The 22,064-nt window shown below is 42.3% G+C and overlaps 2 protein-coding genes across 2 annotated transcripts; both read right to left on the bottom strand.

The window, feature by feature from the left end:
* Nucleotides 1-5,586: 5,586 nt before the first annotated feature.
* LOC120036279 (40S ribosomal protein S15a) lies at nucleotides 5,587-11,754 on the bottom strand. Its single transcript, XM_038982758.1, has 5 exons — nucleotides 11,705-11,754; nucleotides 10,581-10,718; nucleotides 10,281-10,360; nucleotides 9,952-10,037; nucleotides 5,587-5,720 (listed from the first exon to the last, which is right to left on the bottom strand). Exons 2-5 carry the CDS (start codon nucleotides 10,711-10,713, stop codon nucleotides 5,627-5,629), a joined length of 393 nt encoding a protein of 130 aa, XP_038838686.1. The 5' UTR covers nucleotides 10,714-10,718; nucleotides 11,705-11,754; the 3' UTR covers nucleotides 5,587-5,626.
* A 1,929-nt stretch (nucleotides 11,755-13,683) lies between these two features.
* On the bottom strand, nucleotides 13,684-19,908 carry LOC120036276 (carboxylesterase notum2-like). The gene is made up of 11 exons (XM_038982754.1): nucleotides 19,595-19,908; nucleotides 19,022-19,074; nucleotides 18,116-18,211; nucleotides 17,851-17,911; nucleotides 17,182-17,275; nucleotides 16,970-17,067; nucleotides 16,334-16,522; nucleotides 16,020-16,120; nucleotides 15,534-15,681; nucleotides 14,912-14,959; nucleotides 13,684-13,990 (listed from the first exon to the last, which is right to left on the bottom strand). The coding sequence occupies exons 1-11, from the start codon at nucleotides 19,906-19,908 to the stop codon at nucleotides 13,684-13,686; spliced, it is 1,509 nt and encodes a 502-aa protein (XP_038838682.1).
* Between the last annotated feature and the right edge of the window lie 2,156 nt (nucleotides 19,909-22,064).

The following is a 22,064-nucleotide window of genomic DNA, read 5'->3' as shown; positions in this document are numbered from 1 at the left end:
TGACTTGTCTGATAATCAATCAATGTGATTTTGTTCCACTGAATCTCTGTCTGTATAGGCTATTTGGTTAAATGGTTTCTGTCTGAGCAAATAAGTGGATGTGGTATAGCTCATTTATTTGCTTGATCATCTATCACTGATCAGAAACATTTAGCATGTTACATACATACATTAGCAATAATCAGTGGCCCATCATTCCGGGCTATTTTGAGCCCCACATTTTTAGGGGGCTTTCCTGTTTTGCATGTTATTTTGGCATTAATACGAGTCACTTATCAGTTTGCAAACAATTTAAAAGAAAAAATATATATATATAGCTCAGTGCTTTCTGTGGTGGTGGGGCAAGCCAGCAGAAAATACAGAGTGTTGCGCTGTGATTGGCTCAGTGTTCTGTCACTCATGGGGACACTACGTCACCGCCAAGTCTAAGGGTAGACCTTGAAAATTCTAGCCCCTTGGGTGCATAGAGTTACATTGTAAGTGCCCATCCAAGAAGACTTAAGATCATTGGCCACAGCTAAAATGACATCAAATCATATTATATCTACAGTAGCTTTGATTCGTACTGGTCATGTCAACATCATACTTTCAAAATCTTAGCTAGCAAGCTAGCAGTCATCATCATGGATCAAGTCTACAATCTACTGGCAAATACTTTTTAATCCTTGTCATATGAAGAGAAATAATGTAGAGAAATTATACATAATACATATCGGTGCTTATCGGCCATTGGACATAAACATTGCACAACAACTTGGAAACTGAAAATTCAACAATGAGTGCTTTGGAAGGAATCTTTGGCTAACTGCAAGCACTGCAAAGCAATCATTAGCCTGCTATTCAGTGGAGTGGCTGTGTGGTCCCAAATCTAAGATTAAGTGTCTCTTATCCTAGTTTAAAATGACAAACATTCAACATTGGTCATGCTGTCAATGAAGAATGATTTGTGCCTCGCCCAAAACAACGGTTAACTCGGAACGGCAAAATCTTACTTTAGTGAGTTCAAGACAACTGGGAACTCGGGAAAAACTAGCCACGACTGGGAAAATAAGTTTTGAACTTTCATCCAACTCTGAATTGTAAACTCGGAACTCGGGCCTCTTTATAGAGCTACGACGTGAAGATCATTATTCAACTATTTTTTTCTTCGAGTTCCCAGTTGTCTTGAAAGCACCATAAATCCAGAGAATGCCAGACTTTGATGACCAAATTTGCCCGCGAAGGACCGCCGTGCCACCTTCATATTTTAAGAGCTTTCATTCTGCTTATATGCCCCCTTTATTATCCTACGGTTCTGACTTGGTGTACAGGGAGAACACTGTAAGCATGGCCCATGTTCTGAATTCTGTTGCTATACATTTCAAAAGTGCTGAACAAATAGTTATATTGACTACGTCCGTCCTAGCACGCTCATTAATGTCTTAATCGAAATTACAGATTGCCTCTTATCCACTCTTTGTCCCCTTATGCCATAGTTTGTACATCTCAGTTGTCAGTAGAAAACACATTTGTTTAAGCAAATCAGCCATATCAGCTGTTTTTTTTAAAAGGCAGTAAAGGAGGCTGAATTAACTGTTTCGCTGCCAGACAAGGCTCCGCTGATAGCCAGGTGTAGCAGTGGTAAGGTGTTGGGACTGCTGTTGGGACTCTGCTGTTGGGACAGCTTTATGTTGGCCCTAACAGTTTGTGGGCAGAGTTTGTCACTGTTATAGTGCAATTAATGTATTGTTTAGTGTTGTGTAGTGGCTTTGTTTTAGCCCATCAAGATTTACATGCTAAAATCGCCATTGGCAATAATGCAGCCTAAATCAAGAGTAGGCCTAGGCCTATTATTTTGCTCGACAGGCAACTCCAAAAGCCTGCAGAAGTTGTGAAATATGAACAAGAGACTCACATGCTTTTAAAAATAGGACTGCTATTATTTTGTATTGGTATCATGACAAATATATGACCAAACGCCTGCTCCCTAACAAAGTGGAGTGAGGGGAGGAAAAAGATGAAACGCGGATCAAAAAATCATGGTGCTTGGACTCCGTTTCAAAAGATCATTTATATGACAGTGATTCCACACGTTACAGCCAAAATACAGTAAATCCTATGTGAAAGCAGTATTATTCAGTACATTTAGTTATTGCTTGCATTTCTAAAGTCTACCAACCTTACCAGCAGGCTTGCCAGCTAAGATAGTTCGACAAGCTACCTACACTAACTTGATTGATAGCCTGATATGGCTTCTTGGTAGCTAGTTATGAGGTTGAGAACCTATCTGCGCTAGCTAAAGCCAACTTCATAAAATTGCTAAGTGGCTAGTATTTTTTTTACAGGACAAATCTGAGGGGGCACGTGCCTGTGTGGTTGGTTGCTATTGTGCTCAAACGGTGCCACCTTGGATCACAGCACACACCAGCAGCTGGGGGTTTCATCATTCTGATTTCATGGTTTCTATTGGTCCTGCTTAAACATTGTGGAGTTTAGCTTCCAGGTCAAGAGAGAATGAAAAGTTCATTGGGGGCAACTGATTATAATAATACACTCGATACTTTGATAAAGCCAGGAAGATAATGACTCTCTTTAGTTGGCTAATATTTACTGTGAGCAATAGGAGAACGGACCCTGTATTCCACCTCCAGGATGACCCTGAACTTCTCATCGTAGGCCTTGTCGTGAACATGCACCCTTGCTAAGTGGTGTAAAACACCTCATCTCTCCATCTCTCTCTCTGAGCTTGGACACCCGTGTCCCAGCCCACCCTGGGCTTCAAAGCAAAACAGCAACAAAGACTTTAGTTGTCCTCTTTACGCGGCCAGCGCATAGTGCTGTGAACCCATGAGGGAGCAAGAAAGTCTCTGTGCACTTAGCCCATATAACATTGTCATAGTGCACTGTGTGCTGCTACCCAGCACTTTGGCGCAGATGCATTAGCTGTACCCTTCTACACCAAGTCTGGCGTAGGCTGCTAGGTTCACAACAAGAGGGCTCTGGGGTAGGAGAGGATGGGATGTCTGTGTCCCATCGGTGAGGTGCAGTGGACAGCGACAGATATCCCACATCGTGTAGTGGGAAAGTGCTGCTTTTCGTGTTGTGGGAAAGTGCTGCTTTTAGTTGTAAAAATAGCCACCAAGGACCAAGCCACCAGACGTTGCAGACAAATGTCACAGATTTGTCCGTTAAGAAAATTAGGAACAAATTTTATGGGTGCCTTTGCAGGACACTGGATCTAGGACTTTTTGTTGTGCTCCACTTTCAATGAATCCAACATAAGTTACAGCAAACTCATTACAGTACAGAAACATCATCCATTCCCACTGGGGCACACCCTTCCAAACCATCCACGAATAGGATCACTCAATATTTCATGGAATGGCAGCATCGTGGGGCAACACACCATCTGCAGAAGGCATGAGGGACTTCTGTTGGAGCTGACTGTAAAAGACCTGCCATGATTGACACTTTCAGCCAGTTGCTTCCCATTTCCCTCCAAGACTTCCTGCCTACACGGGCAATCGGGCAATTTTATTTCCTTAACATGACCAGACCAGGAAATCCTCCGAGTTACAGCGTATATAACCAAGGACCCATATACAAGCAATTCAGCCTCACTTGATGCTAGTGAATAAACGCTGGACTGAAAGTCTACTTCGCATTATAAAATAGGCCTGTTTCTTGAAACTGTAGCTTAAAATGCTTTAGAAGAGGTAGAAAGCTGCTACCTGCCTGCTCACACTAAGTAATTACTACAGTGCCCGAGGGCAAGAGAGAGGGAAGGTTTTAGACTTAATTTAGTGTGAATCCAGTAATTCATTAGCCACATCTGGGGCAGCTAATGGGGGAGGTCAACCCTCCAGACGCATTTTCAGAATTCAGCTAAATAATTGTGGAGACCACAACTGAATCCTAGGAACACTGGCTCAAATTGCCATCTTGCATCTACACAGCTTAACTTCAAGATTGATAACAGACATCTGAATACTGTGCTCTGAATACCACACTGGAAATATACTGAACAAAAATATAAACACAACATGTAAAGCATTGGTCCCATGTTTCATGAGGTGAAATAAAAAAAATCCCAGAAATGTACTTCCAACCGGCCTCACAACCGCAGAACACGTGTACCTGCGCCAGCAAACGACCTCCACATATGGCTTCACCTGCAGGATCGTCTGAGACCAGCCACCTGGACAGCTGATGAAAATGAGTATTTCTGTCTGTAATTTGGCCCTTTTGTGGGGAAAAACTCATTCTGAGTGAGTGAGCCTTGCTCCCAAGTGGGTGGGCCCCACCCCCCACCCCTGGCTGCACACTTTCCCAGTCATAGAAATCCATAGATTAGAGCCTAATTAAATTATTTCAATTGATTTCCTAATATGAACTGTAACTCAATAAATTCATTGAAATTGTTGCATGTAGCGTTTATATTTTTGTTCAGTATATAAAACTCAACATGTAGTATTGGTCGAATGCTTCATGAGGTGAAATAAAAGATCCCAGAAATGTTCCATATGGACAAAAAGCTTCTCTCATTTTATGCACAAATGTGTACATCCCTCCTAGTGAGAATCTCTCTTCTAGTAAGATAACCTATCCACCTGAAAGGTGTGGCATATCAAGAAGCTGATTAAACAGGATGATCATTACACAGGTGCACCTTGTTCTGGGGACAATAAAAGGCCACTAAAATGTGAAGCTTTGTCACAACACAATGCCAGATGTCTGAAGTTGAGGGAGCATGCAATTGGACATTCCTGCAGTCAGCATGCCAACAAAGCTGTTGCCAGAGAATTTAATGTTTATTTCTCTACCATTAGCTGCCTCCATTTTAGAGATTTTGGGGCCTCAACCGCAGACCACGTACATGGTGTCGTATGGGCGAATGGCTCACTGATGTCAACGTTGTGAAGTGACCCATGGTGGCAGTGGCGTTATGGTATGGGCAGGCATAAACTACGGACAACGAACACAATCGCATTTTAAATCGCTGGCAATTTGAATGCAGATACCATTACGAGATCCTGAGGACCATTGTCATGCCATTCATCCATCGCCATCACCTCATCTTTCAGCATGATAATGCACAGCCCCATGGCGCAAGGATCTGTACACAATTCCTGGAAGATGAAAATGTCCCAGTTCTTCCATGGCCTGCAGTCACCAGGCATGTCACCCATTGAGCATGTTTGGTATGCTCTGGACAAACGTGTATGACAGCGTGTTCCAGTTCCCGGCAATATCCAGTAACTTCGCACAGCCATTGAGTGGGACACCATTCCACAATCAACAGCCTGATCAACTCCATGCGGCAAATGGTAGTCACACAAGATACTGGCTGGTTCTGAACCACGCCCCTACTTTTATTATTAAAAAGGTATTTGACCAACAGATCCCTCTTTGAAATCCATAGATTAGGGCCTAATTAATTATTTCAATTCACTGATTTTCTAATACGAACTCAGTAAAACCTTTGAAATAGTCACATTTATATTTTTGTTCAGTATAAATATGACTCATTCGTCATTCTCATTGTACCAATACATAAAAAAAAGCTTTTGACTGTAGCAATCTAATAAGACAAAATACAAAGTCCAGTCCACTGGATTTGGTGTTTTATTTTGCAGTTCTTTACATTTTAGAAAAAGAATCCAAGAATTTTCCCTCCTGTGTGTTTTCGTCTGGCTTCTTCGTGGTCCATGATGCCAGCTGAGGTGGTCAGCACAATGTATCTGAAGAAACAGACAAGGTGTGTAAGACATGAGTTTATAAACACTCACAACAGGCAGAATTAAATTCATTTATGGCAAGCAGTAGGGAAATTGCAGAACAAAAGTACATTTCACATTAATAGACTAAGACCATGAAACGCAAGGAACAGTTGAGACAATAAAAGCCTGCACACCCATTAGCTCTCCTGGAGGATGGTTGCCCACCCTTTATGAAAAACATTACAACCAAATTCATCTTATGCCTTTTGAAATAATTTGCTCATTCAATATATCAAATGGCTGTGTAGGCTACTAATCGTTGTATTCATCTGAATCAACCCCACAATGTCTTCAGGAAATGTAGCTTCTTGAGTTTAGTCATATTTATCTTAGAAGTGTTTACTTTGCAGGCTGTCTAGCATCTATTGAGTTTCAATGTCCCATACATTGGATGCCCGAATCAACTGGAAGTATATACAAAACAAGTTCCTAAAATTAATGTTTAGGATTCACAAATAATCTTGATTCGAATCCCAACTAATACAATGGCAAAGTGAATCATTTGTTTCTGCAAAAATAATTCAAATGAAACTAATTGTTAAGTGAATCAACTTTGCATGGCCTTATTCGCAAGTGTCAGAGGAAAGTATTTTTGAACATGATAAAAACATTAATACACACTATCCTTTGCTAAACCGTTAGAGGGTACAAGATGTTTGGAATTGGCTACCTAGTCTTTTCTCGATTATATTTTATAGACTAGGCCTACCTGCTGCTGCAATGTCCGACTGTCTCTCTACTTGAGCAACGGCCCACACTTCTCGCACATGCAGGTGATGCTCGCAAACACAGACACGCTTAAGTGTAATTTTGATCCTGTCTGATGTAGATATTTACACCATTCCTAAACAAATTACATGACCAGAAATAAAATTCAAACTTGCCCTAAACTTTTGGGATCCTGGACACCATTTTAAAATTCCATGACCTTTCCAGGATTTTCATGACCGTACGAACCCCGATCATGTCGCCAAAATTCAGTCCATCTTCAATAGCGCAAACCATGTAAGTGCGCTAAGTCACATCAAATAAGAACCAACCAGGGTCCAACACGAGCCCTTTTCCCCTCACTGGCCTGGATATGGGGTAGTTTATAAATGCAGTAGACTCATGCAAGACCTAGGTTGACATGCTTTTGCTCTATTTAGCTGATGATGATGGCATATAATAAAAATCTGTGTAATATAATGTAGCAATGAAAGACATTCTATTCTTTAAAATTGCATTAATTATATAAAGTGCGGTTTCTAAAGTACATCAATTTAAGGAATAGGACGTTACCCGTTTAAGACGAGGGCTTTCAAAAGAGATATTGACATGGCTACAGCCAAGACAAATGCTAGGTATCTTTTTGTAGCTGTCTTTTTGCAGACTATCAATAGTCGCCACCTATTGCAATTTTTGCAGTATTGAAGGTTTACTTTTGTAAATCACTTCCCCTAAAACAAATAAGCGCAGCGAGTGGCTTGATAAATGCTTATTTTTACTCTTGACAGTTTGTGTGCCATGTGAACGCCTCATGTACGGTGGATTTCAAGAAGTTGCGAGTTGAAGTTGAATGAACTGCCAATTATATTGCTCAAATACAAATAGCATGACTTTTCCGCCTGTAGCCTTCAAAGGTTTTCTATGGCAGACTGACACAGGTAAACGCCACAGATGGAATGCCAAAATGCGCCAACTATAGATGGGTTAGCTGACAACAGCAAGAAAACGATGCACATGCTTTAAATGGGGCAGAAGTCGAAGCATTGTTGTGGATGGCCAGATAGCTAGCAAGAATAACAAGAAACTGCCCTGTGGGGAATCGTGACTTGTTTCAGCTAGTTCATCTCGTTCTTGATGCCATGTCTTGTTTTGATGTATTTTGACTGATTTCACATCATTGCTAATGGCTTAAGTTGACAAGCTAGCCAACCACTGTAGCAATGTATTTGAGAGACAAGTGCTTATTATGCAAATGTAGGTTTTCAATAAACATTGGGAAAAAATACAGTCCCACATGTCAACAACCTAAGCCAGCCCCGTCGGTTTTTCCCCATAGTTGCGGACGAGTCATTGTGACACACCCATTGGATTTATCAGTCCACACATATCAATAAATCTGTGACCGTGCCCTCACCACATCCACCATTGGACTTAACTTCTCTAGGGTAGGGGGCAGCATTGGGAATTTTGGATGAAAAGCGGGCCCAAATTAAACTGCCTGCTACTCAGCTATAAAAGCTTGAACATGCATATAATTAGTAGATTTGGATAGAAACACTCTGAAGTTTCTAAAACTGTTTGAATGAGGTCTGTGAGTATAACATAACTCATATGGCAGGCAAAAACCCGAGAAAAAATCCAACCAGGAAGTGGGAAATCTGAGGTTTGTAGTTTTTCAACTCTTTGCCTATCGAATACACAGTGTCTATGGGGTCATATTGCACTACCTAAGGCTTCCACTAGATGTGAACAGTCTTTAGAACCTTGTTTGATGCTTCTACTGTGAGGTGGGGGCGAATGAGAGGGGAATGAGTTAGAGGTCTGCCAGAGAGCCACGAGCTGACCATGAGCGTTCACGTGATAGTTAGCTTGCGTCCATTGCCTTTCTGAAGACAAAGGAATTCTCCGGTTGGAACATTATTGAAGATTTGTTAAAAACATCCTAAAGATTGATATACATCATTTGACATGTTTCTACAGACTATAACGTAACTTTTTGACTTTGTCTGCACCTAGTGATCGCGCCTCATGAATTTTGATTACTGGGCTAAACGCGCGAACAAAAAGGAGGTATTTGGACATAAATGGACATTATCGAACAAAACAAACATTTGTGGAACTGGGATTCCTGGGAGTGCATTCTGATGAAGATCATCAAAGTGAATATTTATAATGCTATTTCTGACTTCTGTTGACTACACAACATGGCGGATATCTGTTTGGGTTCTTTGGGCTCTGAGCGCTGTACTCAGATTATTGCATGGTGTGCTTTTTCTGTCAAGATATATATTTTTTTGTTGCATTAAGGAGAAGTGGATCTAAAATTCCATGCATAACAGTTGTATCTTTTAGCAATGTTTATTATGAGTATTTCTGTAAATTGATGTGGCTCTCTGCAAAATCACTGGATGTTTTGAAACTACTGAACATAACGCGCCAATGTAAACTCAGATTTTTGGATATAAATATGAACTTTACCGAACAAAACATACATGTATTGTGTAACATGAAGTCCTATGAGTGTCATCTGATGAAGATCATCAAAGGTTAGTCATTCATTTTATCTCTATTTCTGCTTTTTGTGACTCCTCTCTTTGGCTGGAAAAATTGCTGTTTTTCTGTGACTCGGCTCTGACCTAACATAATCGTTTGGTGTGCTTTCGTCGTAAAGCCTTTTTGAAATTGAACACTGTGGATGGATTTACAACAAGTGTATCTTTAAAATGGTGTAAAATACTTGTATGTTTGAGGAATTTTAATTTTGGGATTTCTGTTGTTTTGAATTTGGCGCCCTGCAGTCACTGGCTGTTGACGAGGTGGGACGCTACCGTCCCACATACCCTAGTGAGGTTAAAGTAAAGCTGAGAGCAATTTCATGCACATAGTGATATTGTCAGTACATACTCAATCAACCATATTCACCCCCTTTCCTACATGCAGGTCAAATCCTGTTCAAGAGGCTGCAGCAATCATATTTCCATGGATGCATTCAGAAAGTGGGAGCACACAGAGGACACTCAGTCCCAGGGACCCAAGTTGCCCATCCTTGACTTATGATAAAGGTTTTAGTTCCCCGTTGCCCAGGCTGCCCTCATCTTTTCAAAGAAAGTGCATTTCAAGGACTGTTCCAATCTCCAACTCAGCCAGCATCTATAAATACTAGACTAATGCTGCATTTGCTTGCTCTCAATGTTATCGGAAGCTGAACATTCAGGCACGGAAATAAAAGGCGATTAGTTTAGTTGCTTTGACATCCAAATAAACGTTCAGAGATTTAAAGGCTGTGAAACCCTGGGCACACTTTCATACACCCCAAAGGAGCACATAAACACGACATCAAGAGATGCATTCATATGTGAAACACCGTAGCAAACAAAGTCGCCACTGATGAATACCTCCCTGTTCACAAAGTTCCACTGCACAACCGTGATACGGCCACTCCAACATTCATGCCACCATTAGGGCGCTGCTGACTGATTCTCACCCAAACTGTCTTGAGGGCAGGAGGTTGTTCTGCCACTTCTCCAGATCCTTCAACTGGAGGTCAAAACGAGGGCTGATCACACCACACTGAAATGAGCAAAAGAAAGATTAGAAGTGCCAGATGCAAATATACAATTACGCAGGTAGGCTGATAATGCCACAATGCAGAATATGTGCAAGAGAAAAAGATGTCAGAGAAGATGAGCAAAACAGAGGGGTCAGATAGTCTATCGATCTACCCCAATACAAAAGATGAGTAAAATGAAGTAGAATGGCACTCAAAGGGTCTGTTGGTAGTCCTTGTGATGCAGTATATTGAACGTTTTTTACCTTGTTCAGCCTGCCAGTGAGATTGACGACAATTTTCCCAGCTCTGTGGTCGTCGATGATCTCAAACTCACCAATGTAACCTGGGGAAACAAGGGAGGCAGGGAATCAAAACCAAGTACAGACACACAGCATTGTCGACAGGATGTTACAGGGCTTGAACTCAGATCCCTCAACCAGTGGGGAAGCGGGTTATGCAGGCTCATGGTCCTACCTGTAACTGACACCTGCACATCTTGTTGACCTCCCCCTTGACTGGGCCCATACCACTTACAAAACAGATGATACATTTCAGTAACTCACCGTGCTTCATCATGACGGTCAGGAAACGTACAATGACCTTCGAACACGGCCGGATCAGAACCTGGCGTTTCCCACGTTTCTCAGCATTGTTGATGCTTTTGAGCGCATCCGCAAGAACGTTCATGCGCACCATGATGCCTGTTGATCAGAGATGCATAAAAAAGTTAATTAGTTTAGGAGTTGTAAGGCAGCCAACTACTGCCCAGCTAACTAGTTAATAGTTAACAGTCTAATAGTGGTTTGTTCTCCTAATAACATGCTGTGAAACTGGCAAGCTAACGTTAGCTGCCTAGTCTAGCTAGCTATTGACTTGACAAATAAGTCAGCCAACAAACTGATTGTAAGCTAGCTCAAATGTAGGTAGATGGACAACATTGAGTATGCAATGACAATTTGAGTATAGGCTTACCTAACGTTAGCCAAGATATTGCCTAGCAAAGTATTGCCCAACTACCTGGTTAGCTAACGTTACGTGATTACTTTGAAGAAAATAGAAGGCTAAGTTACATACTAAGGTAGCAACCTCGATAGACATTATGCTAGCTATCCAAATTACCTGGTTAGCGCTAACCGTCTACATTTCACTGGCCAAGACGTAACATTCGAATGGCTAACGCTAGCGCCAACAATTTCAAAACTGGGACAAGCGTTAGGTCCTTTGATAAGAAATTAGAAGAGGTTTGCACGACCATGCAGACACGTTTAACCACCACCATCGTGACTGTCTACCACGCATGGAAAGACTACATGTACGGGCCAAGCTAGCCAGAAGAGTTGGTTGGCCAACCAGACTGTACTATTCAACATTTATACCATATCTTGACAATAAAGAAAATGTATCGACTACTTAAAAACACAACGTAATTAGCCTAGCAGTATTAATTGTCGGGTTTTATTCATATGCTCTAGTTACCGATACAACACACCAGTAAAACGGACAGTGATGGGGACTTTACGAATCACAAGGCAAAACACCAACATCTCACAACATATCGACACAATTACCATTTCATGACATTAGTACATTATTAAACGTTTATATAATTTCATAAATTGTGTTTTAGACGGCTGGATGGGTTAGATTTGGGAAAGATTGACAATGAGATTTTAGAGGGGGCCCTTACCGGTTCTGCAATATGGCGGAAAGAGGAAGTAGGAAGACCTAGCGATGCATTATGGTCAAAAACTAAGATTTTTTACGACTACTTCATGCGATTACCAGCTGAAAACCACTGGGTTTAGAAAACTTGATACAAAATAAAGTTGATAATTAAATATATACATTATATTTATTCAGACAGTGATTTAGATGCAAATGCATCCTTATTTTACAGTCTCCTTACTTTATTTACCCTTTAGTCTAATGCAAACAAACTTCCAAGTTGATAAAATAGAAGCAATCAATTCATATTGCTGATTATATTTGTGCAAGAACTAGAGATTTCTAAATTAAAGACAAATTTACCAAGATATTTTAAATGTGTCGGTAAGAAAATTTAAACGTCAAAAACATATTACAGTCTTTCTGAAACATCTCTGATGTCTCTCTTTTCATATTTACAGTAGTAGTTGGGGAGTCTGTAATCCCTTTTCAAACTATAGTATCTTATGTGGGGCTTTGGTTTAAATCTAAAAGATCGCCAACTAGTGGTTGGAGTGTGGAAAATAAATACAGTATGATGTTTTACCAGTAGGACTACAGAGTAGATTATGCTTTATTGAAACCTGATGGAGGTTTTTCTTTAAATCTCAGAGCTTGAGAATTTGAGAACGAATTTAAAATAATAATGATTTAATGACAGGAGGTTCAATCAAAGAAAAAGTAACAAAGCTCACTCTGAACAGGTTTTCAAGGATAATCCAAACTTTTATTCATTGTTCTGTATTCAATTCAACATACATCCACTATATAATGCCTTACAAGGTAAATACTTCAAGCAAAATAGGGTTCATTAAAACAGTAGCAAATCAAACAATTCTGATTATAATTACCATACAATAGATTAGATATAATCACATTAAATGAATCTTTAATGATGTAAATTATGTAGATATTACAGTACATGACACACTAGCTGAGTAGTATCGACTACAGTGTTTTTGAAGAGGAAACATCACTTAAAGGGTCCATGGGAAGATACAATAGGTTCAAACACACTTCACGGTAAACTCAAAGAAAGAAGAGATGGCCACGACCTTCTCTTGATAATATACAATATTATAAAGTATGACAATTACTCTTCATTTGGGCCACTTTTGCAAGATCAAACATCCCTTACTTCACATGCATATCAAATATATATTTATATATATCTAAAAAGTCAACGTTGTAATTGCAGCAGCAGTAGAAATGTGGGAAATATAAACTGTAGGCTGTGTGTGTGTGTGTGTGTGTGTGTGTGTGTGTGTGTGTGTGTGTGTGTGTGTGTGTGTGTGTGTGTGTGTGTGTGTGTGTGTGTGTGTGTGTGTGTGTGTGTGTTAGAGAATGGTCTAGGCACTGCAAGTGTCCTTCATTCTCTGGCAGTGTTTGAGCTTGGACATGGATCTAAAATAGCAGATTCATATAATATATCCTTCCAATCAACCATCTACATTAAAATGTACATTTCCTCTGAATACTGTACCAGTCCTATGTTGGCAAGATGATAAAAATGTGCCAATAGCTTATTCAAAAATCCTCAAAAGCAGTACGTTTCACTTCACAAAATGTTGTTGAAGTTTTGTATAGTACATGTAGTTGGGTGAAAGTGTGTTGCAGGTTTGGTGTCTGACTGGTTAGCTACAGGTACCTGGCACTCCTCGTTCTCCCTTGAACCAAATCAAATGTGAGACACAACCCAGAGGTAAATTGGAATCACTCCCCTCCCCTCTTTAAACTGTCCAGGAGAGGGATCCTGGAGGCAAACTGTAACGTTACAGACAGACATACTGTAAGCCCAGTGACATACCCACCGGTCAAGACGGCATGGTAACAGTGGAGCACAATGGAATGGCTGAGCGGCACAAGAGAAGTAACCAGATTCTGTACCTTTCATGGTTACGTCATAACTCATAAAAAATTTCCCTTTACTAAGCCAGAGAGTGGGCTTCTATACTCCTTGTCTTAGCCACCGTTACTGACCATGCTAGTTATAGAGCTACTGTCCCTCCTGAGGTCCAGGCCTAGTTTCTGGAGGTCAAGGCCCATGCCCACTAACATCTGGAGCAGGGTGAGCTCCTGCTGGGTGGCCTGGTCCACCAAGGCTGGGCAGGTGGGGTTGCACTGGGGCCAGTGGCAGGTGTCGATCAGGTGGAAGGGACAGCCCTTCAGGGGGGTCTTGCTGTTACGGTTGGCTTCTTGGAAACTCTTATCCCAGCACTGCAGAGCCCGGGGCAGGGAGGTGCCTTTGACTTGAAACGTCATCCAGTTACTAATATAAAGAACGAGGGAGAGAAGGAGAGGGGGAGAGAGAGAGAGAGAGAGAGAGAGAGAGAGAGAGAGAGAGAGAGAGAAAAGGGGAGGGCAGGAGAGAGAGAGAGAGAGAGAGAGAGAGAGAGAGGGAGTGAATGGGTGCCAGAGAAAGGGGAGATGATTGAAGTAGGTAACTGTGAGAAGAGAGAGAGCGTGTTGTGCCACTTGAGCCCTGTATCTTCTCACAAGCAGTTTGCCTTGGCAGGCTGTCTCAATTGGTTCCCCAGCTGTGCCCTCCATGTGTCCTGCCTCCAACACCACCACCATAACCACCATCAACATAGCCCTGCATTAGATTACAAAACTGTGAAAATATGATCCACCTACCTCACACTAGTATGACTGGCAAACCAGCTCCTCCCCTTACAACCCTGAGCTAATCACTCTTCCCATCTCCAACCCTGCCCTTTACCGTAACATAGGCTCCACCTTCTGCCCTGTCACTGACCCTATGTCCAGCTGGAGAGGTTTGTGTGTTAAGTGTGCGTGATTTTATGAGTGTGTGTGTGTTCCCTTTTAAGTGTGTATGTGTTTGCTTGCTTAAAGGGCTGAGTTTGTTTGTGCAAGTTTGTGTGTATGTATGTAGGTGGGTGGGTGGGTGCGTGTGTGTGTGTGTGTGCGTGCATGCGTGTGGGTGTGTGGGTGGGTGCGTGTGTGTGTATGTGGGTGTGTGCGTGCGTGCGGGTGTGTGTAAAGCGTGCTGGGGGGTTAGTGAAAGTGTGAAATGTCATTCAGTGACACGCAGAATGCGGTTTGATGAACGAGCTACACAAAAAGAGTAGCATGAGCTCACTGGGTAGAGATGGGTCAGGGTAGGGGTGAGGGGTAGAGGGGACAGTGGATGTGCTTTTCAGGGCCCCCAGGGAGTCAGATGTCCTACCTTTTAGTGATCAATGTGTGGGCCAGGCAGGAGGGTGCGAACACAGCCCTGCAACACACACCACAGCATAACGTCAGAACTGAGCAGCGTGACATCTTTGATAGTGTTGGAAACATGTGGAGAATATTGCTGTTGATTCATTTTTGCTAATCTTCCATTTCAGCTGATCAATAGTATACACTGACAGTACAAAACATTAAGAACACCTAGTCTTTCCATGACAGACTGACCAGGTGAATCCAGGTGAAAGCTATGATCCCTTATTGATGTCACCTGTTAAATCCACTTCAATCAGTGTAGACGAATGGGAGACAGGTTAATAACTTTTTTTAAGCCTTAAGAAATGTAAACATGGTTTGTGTAAGTGTGCCATTGAGGGTGAATGGGCAAGACAAAACATTTAAGTGCCTTTGAACAGGGTATGGTAGTTGGTGACAAAAAAACACACCGGTTTGAGTGTGTCAAGAACTGCAACACTGCTGGGTTTGCGTGTATCAAATACTTGTTTTGATCACGAAACTTAGGTTTTGTGAATTCTTGGCCTATATGTCATGGATCAATCTCAATCTCAGCTGTTTACCACATTCCACAGTCACTTCCGTCGCTGCAGCTGCACACTTACGTGACATCTTTGAGTGAGTTCTTGATATCCTTTCCCAGGTTCTGCATGTAGGTCCACTGCTGTTCTGACAGGGTCTGACCCCCCAGGTAGATATTCTCCACTCTCAACTGCTCCTCATCAAACAGCCACTGCACCACAAACAGAGGGGCTATGACACACACACACACACACACACACACACACACACACACACACACACACACACACACACACACACACACACACACACACACACACACACACACACACACACACACACACACACACACACACACACACACACACACAGTATGAGAACAGAGTTAGGGTGTTGCTTGTACCTATAAGTGTTTTATTGAGTAACATGAGGGACATAACATTTATTGGCATCTTGATGGATAACATGATGGACATAAAGTTTACTAGCATTCTGATTCATGACCCTTCAGCTTTGATAGATGAAAGATACATTCTTACAAGGTGATGGTAGGTAGTAAAGACACTCACAGGTCAGGGAGGAGTAGAGTTTGTGGCTGAAGAAGCACTGCCACTCCTCTCCTTTCTTGTACTGCTGCCGACACTTGTCTGGGACCACCCCATTCCACAGCCTAAGAAAACAGCCATTGGAGTAAAAATGACTTCTAGTGCGCATTGAACATAGACAGGGCAACTGTTATATGCTAAAACTATTGTTGAACTTCAAGCCAATAGAAATAAAGCTACAAGTGTGATGAGATGCAATGCTTTGTTCAGGGCATCTGTCATTATAAAGGTCATAGAGACATGGATAAGCTGAAGGGAGAGAGACAGGTGTGCTTTACTTGAGTCCTCTCTTGATGGCGTCTACAGGTGAGCAGGAGACACTGTCTGGGCAGTCAGGAACCCTCTGCTGTTTACTCTCCAGAAACCAGCCCGAATCCACCAGGCCTCGAACCTGCGCCTCTGCCCCCAGCTGCTCCAGCTGACTGGACACCCTCTCAATGTTCAGTAGCACTCCCGTCCCTCCAGCACTGCAGGGGAGCAAAGAAACTGGGTAAAAAGGTCTGTGTCTGTGACCGTTTCCCCGCATTGGCACACTGCCAATTGGAGCCAAAATGGCCGACAACTAGCCACAATAATGCTATACTGTCACAGTCAGACTTAACTGTGTGTTCTTGTTTTAGTCCTCAGGGTGTCCCACCAAACATGTTGCTAACCTGGGAAGAATCTCCAGAACTGTGTCCTCCTTTATGGAAGAGGCCCCTAATAGACATTATGTCATTGTCCCACACTCTACGGCCAATACAGGACAGCAGGGATCGTAAACATCTTTATGGTAGACAACAGTTACAGGACGTCCTAAAATAGACTCACTCTGTCAATGTGTGTGAGTGTGTGGAGATGGGTAGCGGAGACAGATGGTGCCAGACAACGGGGCTAGATTGGGAACAGACCCAAAGCAGAGGAGAGGAACTCACCTTGTGCCAGCCAGCATGACAACCTTGGCCTGTTTGATGCCTTTAGGGACTAGGTCTTTGATGACCTCACGGATGATCAGGGATCCCATGAAGGTATACTCAACTGGAGGGAAACATAGATATGCAATCAATAGAACAAACCACCGTATTGAAATGGCTTTCGTGTTGAGGAGAATAATGAGGATCTGCTGGTGGTGAGAGGACCTACTGGCATCTTTCTCCTTCTCTTTTCCCGGGCCTCTCCTCTCCTTGGTGGCTGTGGGCCCTGTGCCACTCCACACGTCGCTGGAGCAGTACGGGATGAATCTGCAGAAGAGGAGATACACAGCTGGGTCAGAGCCACACACTCACTCACACACACACTCACTCACTCACTCACTCACTCACTCACTCACTCACTCACTCACACACACACACACACACACTCTCACTCACACACACACACACACACACACACACACACACACACACACACACACACACACACACACACACACACACACACACACACACACACACACACACACACACACACACACACACACACACACACTCACACACACACTCTCTCACACACTCTCTCACACACTCTCTCACACACTCTCTCACACACTCTCACACACTCTCTCACACACTCTCTCACACTCTCTCACACACTCTCTCACACGTACTCATGTACATATGTAATAGTATTAATGGGACCTACATGAGAGGTCCATCCCTCATTGTGAAGCAACCTGTCATGTTTGATATTCATCATCTCAGCCTGCAGTTGGCTTCTTCAATCACACAGATCCTGAGAACTTTAGTTAGCAGTACAGTATGTAGGACAACATGTACCGGTAACATACAACAACCAGCGTGTTAACAAGCATACTTACACAATATTAGTGTTATACCAATGAGGGTTTTCTTCCGCCTGGGCTGACAATATTCCACTTCCTGTAAAGCAACCAATAGAAAGTCAAGCAGAGACAGTGGTGACCTCTCATTGGACATACAGTAGGACACAACACTGATGTCATATGACAATCAACAACCCATGACACAATGTATATTGGGAATGGGACCAAACTTGGACGCCCATGTAAAACATGTATGATGAATGACGAGGATGCATTCTAAAACAGAAGGACCCCTACCTACCTTTGCGCGTTTGGGGCCAGTCGGATGAGGTCATGAGTCGTGGGATATTTTTATATCTGGTATCGCAGGAGTCTTTGTTGTAGCAGCACCAACCGCCTAAAAATAAGACACTAATATTAGCTTCTCACATCCGGTTTCAGAAGCTCAGAAAGGGAGACCCCCTTGTTAGCCCCTTTCAGAGGCCTGAGAGGAATGGGAGAGGGAGGGTAACTGAGGCATCCACCTGCAGCTCCATCTGCTAGCCTCTGGCCAGGCTCCCGAACTGAGGGAGTGTCTGTGGGGTCTGATGCACATGTATGGCAATGGACTGTTGAATAGAAACGGCAGGGATATAAATCGGTAGCTATTATGTGACTGCTTCCTAAAATCCCACCTGGGGTCCATTAATGTTTGAGTTATAATCTTAACCATACCTATGCTTATATGCATATCTAAAATGTAAATAAAATGTAAGTCAAGTCTTTTTGAGCCGTACCACCTGCTGAGAAAATAAACACATTAACAAATTGTGGCATTTGTGACCTAATCAGATACTTGCCGTATAAAAGAGTGGATACCTTGGTACTTGTTGACCTGTATCCAACAGCAAAGTACCTCTGATGTAGGATATGTACGTTGTGACATTTCAACCTGCTGAAATGTTTGTTCTTAGAGGATGTGACACATCCGGTTCTAGGTCTCAGAATACACGTGTGATGTCACAACGCAATCCTCATAAATATCTCATAGTGATGGAGGGGCGAATGCCAGAGGAGGCGTCCAATCAGAGTGACAGACAGCCGCCGAAAAAGACGAAAAAGGGAAAGGAGATTACCACCGGTCCAGATGCCGATGAGGGCGTCACGCAAACATGCCACGCGCTGACCTCTCAAGATCAAATTAACCAGATGAGTTTAAAATACACACCTTCCAGAAATACCAGCCATCGTTTACTCCCTTTGAACTCCTTTAGGTAAAACCTGTGGACCACAAATAAACATGGATGAAGGGCTGTGAATGGTGAAACCTAGAGAACACTGCTATATAGTGGCATGTGTTGGCCGATCCTCCAACCATAATCACTCATCATTGTAACTCCTTGTCAAAAAAATTATGCTAAGTACCATAAAGTACGTGACAATTCCTGAATTATTTTATTTCTTCAAAGTTCAACCACAAACTCTAATTCAAAGTCCTTTGATAGTAATTAAAACAATTTACCCCTTGCCGTCACCAACTTAGAGAGGACTAGATTACTACTTTATCTAATATCAAAACACATTACAGTGTAATAACAGCTGTAATAGCACTGATAAATACATAAACATGAACAACTGATTAGTTATTTCAGTGTTTTCACGGCACTATATGATTCCTTATCACATCCATTTTTGCTGAAATTGATAGATTGTACTCAGGACATAAGACAATCTCTAGAGCTTTTATATTATCTAAACAGCCATCATTTGCCTCCATAAATAGTTTTCCAGAGAATCTTACCCTGCCGCTGTTCCATCGTTGCATGTGACCTGAGTGTTCTTGAGGACATGCAGCTTCATATCATCTGAAGCCTTGTTGTTCTGTGAAGCTGACTGCTGGGCTGCCGCCCGACCTCCAGAGTTACCCTCCCTGCCCGACTCCACTGGCCCAGAATGGGGCTCATCTTCTGGGGCCGACTGGACTGCCTCGGCCCCCTGGTTCTGGTTCCCCTGGTTCTTCTTAGATGACTTGCCACTAGGTTTGGCATTGCGGTTGTTCTGGCAACAAATCCCTCCTATCAGCAACAGGAAAACCACATGGACCAGGATCTTCATAGTCAATCCAGCCTACGAGGAGAGCACAAAACATGCTTCATGAAACACTCAACTTATAGACACTGAAACACACCCACCTTACTCAATGGTATAGGCGAGAGACGCAGTTTGGTTTAGAGTAATTGGGCACCAGCATTGCAAAACGAATGAAGGTTAATGATATGTTAGGCAAATTGACTTAAAATACCAAACATCCTTCTCAAAAGTTAAAAGAGATTAAAGCAATGATCAATAACAATCAGGATCCATTAAATTCCACAGAAAATCAACATACCCCTTTCAGTATCCAGTCCTGAAGAAAGTCACGTGTGAGGAAGGATCCTTGGGTAAAACAGAGCAGTGATGCTACTGAGGAGACAGGTGAGGAGAGACTGTAGGTGAATGGATGCTGGTGTTGAGGATGGCGTGGCCAGTTTTTGGTAAAGGCTCTGGGTTGGCGGTGCACTTTATAGTGCCACCATATGGATTCTATTTCCCAGCATTCCCTTTGAGCTGCCGCCAGGTTCTGACTGTGCTATGTGACGACACGCTAAGGGTGTTGGATGGTTAGTGGCGAGGAGAAAAGATAACACACGCTCTGCTGAACATATTTCAAGCGCCCCCACCCACTCCCGACTCAAACCCACACATCCACCCACCTGACCCAGTCCCACAACAAGAAAAAACTATACCTCCCTCATCCCCTCCTCTCATCCACCCTCTGTTCGCCTGTGCTTTGATTTAAACACTTACATGGCTGGCATATCTGCAGCATAATCCTTTTGTGTGCCATGTACCCGGCAGGTCAGTAGAGCACAAAGCTCAGACACACTCCGACAAGACCGCATAACCCCTGTATGTTGACCTCATGTTGAAAGATCCAGAGGACATACACAAAGGTATAGAGTGGTTGATACTTTGGGTGGCAAAAGCACGTGGTGGCTGTCTTGTAGAGCGATGGGTTTCTAGCTTAATGATATAGATAGAAGCTCTAAATTAATGTTTATCAAGCTGCACTTTACCCTTTGTACCTCAAATGTTCAATTTGCCAACTGAAGGAAATGTGTTGGTGAACAAATGACAGCAATAACAGTTATGTGGACTGTAGCTAAGTATATGTGTTTAAAACTGCAAAATCAATGCACTACAGTAAAACGTTTAAACAATAAGAAAATGACATGTGTTGAATGAAGGCTATTCATGTTAATATATAAAATTATTATAAATATATTGATTAAAAGTTTACAATACGTGCAATTGAATTTGCTATGTACATATTTTACTTTTAGTCAAATTCATCGTCATTTTATGACAGAATTAAAATGCAAAGCCTCGAGCTAAAGCCATCCAAAAAGCATTGCGTGCAAAACACTGCCATCAAAACCTTTTCTAATCGTGAAGGGTTATTCATCTTAAAACCTTGTCTGGCTTGAAACACTCTAAATGCTTGAAATATAACTGTCTAGAGTATAAATCATTGTTGCTGTTATTACTGCACCTGCTGGGGTAGAGTATATTGTGTGAGACTTGAATAGGACAAGTGACAGTTAAAACCGTTAGAAAATGACTCATACGAATGATAAAGACCCCCCAATAACCTATATTACAACAAATATAAGGATAATCATCAGGAAATTGAGAGATAAAACAATTGAGGGTTGTGGATTATTTTACAGTCCATATTTTATCGGGCTCTGTATTTACATATAGATAACATTGGGGTAAAGTTATGACATTATTGTTTACTAATAATAATAATAATTTGTTTCTTTGGGATTCGTTAAAGCAAGAAACGTTATGTATGATTTGGTAGTTACCAAATATGTTTACAGAAGCACTAAAAAGTACCCACTGTGACCGCAATATCTTCCTATGTAATTTCCAGGCAAATATTTGTTGAAAAAATAAAGCATTACCAGTAAAATCCCCAAATCCCCTTTTACACCCAATGCAATATATTCTCAAGTCATATATTACAGACCTCAGCATACGCACAGTGCAGAAGTAAATCCAAGTTCTACACGATGTGGCGGTAGTCGACCGGCTGCGAGCTGCTTTACCTTTCGCTGTGTTCCTGTGGGGGCCAGGTTGGGCTGGGGGCTCCTGGACAGGACAGAAGGTTTGCCACCGAGGGAAGAGGCAGGGTATTTGAAACCGATCTCACGTCCCCCCTGGGA

The sequence above is a fragment of the Salvelinus namaycush genome, unplaced genomic scaffold, assembly GCF_016432855.1.
Source record: "Salvelinus namaycush isolate Seneca unplaced genomic scaffold, SaNama_1.0 Scaffold1281, whole genome shotgun sequence".
In the NCBI taxonomy this organism is placed as follows: Eukaryota; Metazoa; Chordata; class Actinopteri; order Salmoniformes; family Salmonidae; genus Salvelinus; species Salvelinus namaycush.
The sequence above is the reverse complement of the archived record's forward strand: the minus strand, read 5'-3'. Positions and strand labels throughout refer to the sequence as shown.